Source organism: Athene cunicularia, assembly GCF_003259725.1.
Source record: "Athene cunicularia isolate RWA chromosome 6 unlocalized genomic scaffold, athCun1 chr6_part1, whole genome shotgun sequence".
NCBI classification, from domain to species: domain Eukaryota; kingdom Metazoa; phylum Chordata; class Aves; order Strigiformes; family Strigidae; genus Athene; species Athene cunicularia.
In genome coordinates this window covers 9,979,219-9,981,979 of record NW_020799105.1, presented here as the reverse complement: position 1 = coordinate 9,981,979, position 2,761 = coordinate 9,979,219, and the positions used below count along the sequence as shown (strand labels likewise).

The following is a 2,761-nucleotide window of genomic DNA, read 5'->3' as shown; positions in this document are numbered from 1 at the left end:
GGCGGCGGCTGCGCACGGCCTTCAGCGCGGAGCAGATCAGCACCCTGGAGAGCTCCTTCCAGCGGCAGCGCTACCTGGGGGCGGCCGAGCGCCGCCAGCTGGCCGGCAGGATGCGGCTCTCGGAGGTGCAGGTGCGCCGGGCCGTGGGAGCGGGCACGAGTGGGAACGGGCACGAGTGGGAACGGCCGGGGCATGGGCATGGGAACGGCTCAGGGCACGGGCATAGGCATGGCTGGAACGTGGGCATGGGAACGGGATGGGGCATGGGCATGGCTGGGGCATCGGCTGGGTACCGCGGCGACCTCACCTCTCCTCCCTCCCTCCTCCCCTTTCCCCCAGATCAAAACCTGGTTTCAGAACCGCCGGATGAAGCTCAAGCGGCAGCTACAGGAGCTGAGGCCGGAGCCTTTTTGCAGCTCCCCTCTCCCTTACGGACCTCAGAGCAGCGTTGTGCCCTTGCCACTCACGTACGTGGCCCAGCCAGCACCTCTGCCCCAGCAAGGGGCTGCTTCTGGGGGCTTCACCTTGGCAACGCTGCCAGCACCCACCCTGGACCTCAGCAGCGCCTGCAGAGCACAGCCTGTGGGCTTTTGGGCAGCACCCTGCTTTGTGGGGTACAGGGATCCCAGAGCTTTCCTGCTGGGTGTCTGACCCTCTGATATGGACTATGACCAAGGAGGATTTGCACTACTGATAGCTGCCCTCTTCTGTAACTGCCTGGTGGAGTTATGATGCAGCACTGAGCAAAATATTTCACAGAGACATACTGCACAATCTGAATCATGGACTTCAGGCCCTTGCATTTATAGGCAACTGTGTAAAATAGAAACAGTGGAACAAACACTAATATAAATGGAATCTTTTAATAAACCTAAACTTTTTCCAGCTTTCATGTTGATTCCCTCCACAAGGATTGTAGCTTTATTTATCCTGCCCTAAAAGAGTGCTTCTCTTCATTAGAGGAAGTATTGACTCCTTGTTCTCTAGATCTGTTCCGGCCACCTTCAATTTACTGGGAGTGAGTGCAAAAAAGCATGAATTTCCCTCTGTTCTCTAAAAGCAGGTGTCCAACCACTCCAGCTACTTCCTAGGTGGCACGTCCTCTGATGAGACTGCGCTTTTAACCAAATAAGTGGATAGACCTGTTACTAATACTGGGCTTGCTATAGTAGTGGGACAGATGTTTTCTGTTGGAGCCCTTTAAATAACTGCATATGGTTTTAAGATGTAAAAAGTTACTTTCTAAATAAATATGTAAGTATATCGTCACACTTTCTTGTGCTGCCTCAGTAGATTAGTAAGGGCTTGTCTAAACAGATCTTGGAAAGATGTAGCCTTGAAATTCCTTATCACACAATGGTATCTTGGCATCTCACATGCACCTAATGGGATATGAGGATGATGATCAAAAGAAATGTAACATTCCAAAGCTGGTTTTCCCCAAGTTGCAGTAAAGTTTGTTACCGTTGTGCTATGCGCTTTTAAAATTTGAATAATGCTCTAGAACACATAAAATCAAAATGGCCTGATTTCAGGATAGAGAAAAGGCGCTGAGAAATGATCCTTGACAGATGTAAATTGTCATAAATTTTCCAAAGTCAATTGTCAACTCACATGAAAAGAACAATAAAAATTTACATCACTTCAGAGTTGATCTCGGAGATTATTAGAAGATTTCCAGAACATTTGTAATCTGGACTCATTTAATGAATGGTCTGAAGGTGCTCTGTCTGTCATCCTTGAACACACCTATTTTCTTTTGTATACAGGGCCAGTCTGCCACTTGAGTACACTTGCCTGGTAAAAACCAACATTATGTGCCCCTGAAGGCTGTGGCCTTTGGTTTTCTGAGTAGTTGTCACATTTGGAAACCTCAATTATTTTGTAATCCATGCTGTATTTTTCTAGCTTTTGAGGTATGGGCTCAGGTGCTATCAATCTTGCTGAAATCTCAGGAATATGATGAGGTTTGGGATAGGAAATTTGTTGACATGATATTTAAACTCCTTTTGAAGGGAGGCTTATTTCTCAAAGACAGGTATTACTGACCAGTTATACTGATTCGAATTTAAAACAAAACAAAACCCAATTCTCTCTGACTTTCAAATGTCATTAGGGAACTAGGAGGTTTTCAGAAAGCTCTGTAATGAATACTTTCTCTGCTCTAAAGCAGTGACATTTTTGAAATAACAAAACAGTCAAGGCCAATAAATATACAGTTTACCCCCAAAAAAAGGAAAAGGTCTTAAGAGTGAGACTCGATTTGGCTACCCCGTTTTCAAGGGGAGTGTTTCAGGGGTTGGGTGATCCCCTTATAATCTTGCATGGTCACAGAGAACACCACCTTTCCTCCAAATGCTTGCTTGCCCAATACAAAAGGAATAGTACAAGCTCTTCGTGCTGTTAGAAGCCAGAGCCCGCGGTATGGGGCGAGGGGGGGGAGCAGCACCCACCCCCCCACCCCGCATGAGGGGACCGGCCGGGGCTGCCCGCAGCGCTGCGGGAGCGCCCTGACCAAATGGGAGGAGGGTGAAAGGGAAGGGAGGACCGGCACCACCGCAGCTGGGCCCCGGGGGAAGGGGGGAAGGAGAGAGATGAAAAGGCTGGGGAGGAGAGGGGGAGAACAAAGTGCTCCCGCTCGCGGAAGGGAGCTGCTCCCGCGGGAACAGGGTTTGTGCGGGGCTGGAGCGGCCCCCCCTCAGTGCACAGGTTCAGGGCAAGGCAGAGGCGATTGGGGCTGTGGGGACAAGGTGTAGTGTCG

The 2,761-nt window shown here is 49.6% G+C and overlaps 1 protein-coding gene across 1 annotated transcript in view; it reads left to right on the top strand.

The window, feature by feature from the left end:
• Nucleotides 1-718, top strand: part of LOC113481666 (homeobox protein vex1-like) — a 1,096-nt gene extending 378 nt beyond the window's left edge. The window contains 2 exon segments of the mRNA XM_026851493.1: nt 8-131; nt 340-718. Of these exon segments, the coding sequence (XP_026707294.1) occupies nt 8-131; nt 340-651 (436 nt within the window). The 3' untranslated portion in view covers nt 652-718.
• The last annotated feature ends 2,043 nt before the right edge of the window (nt 719-2,761 follow it).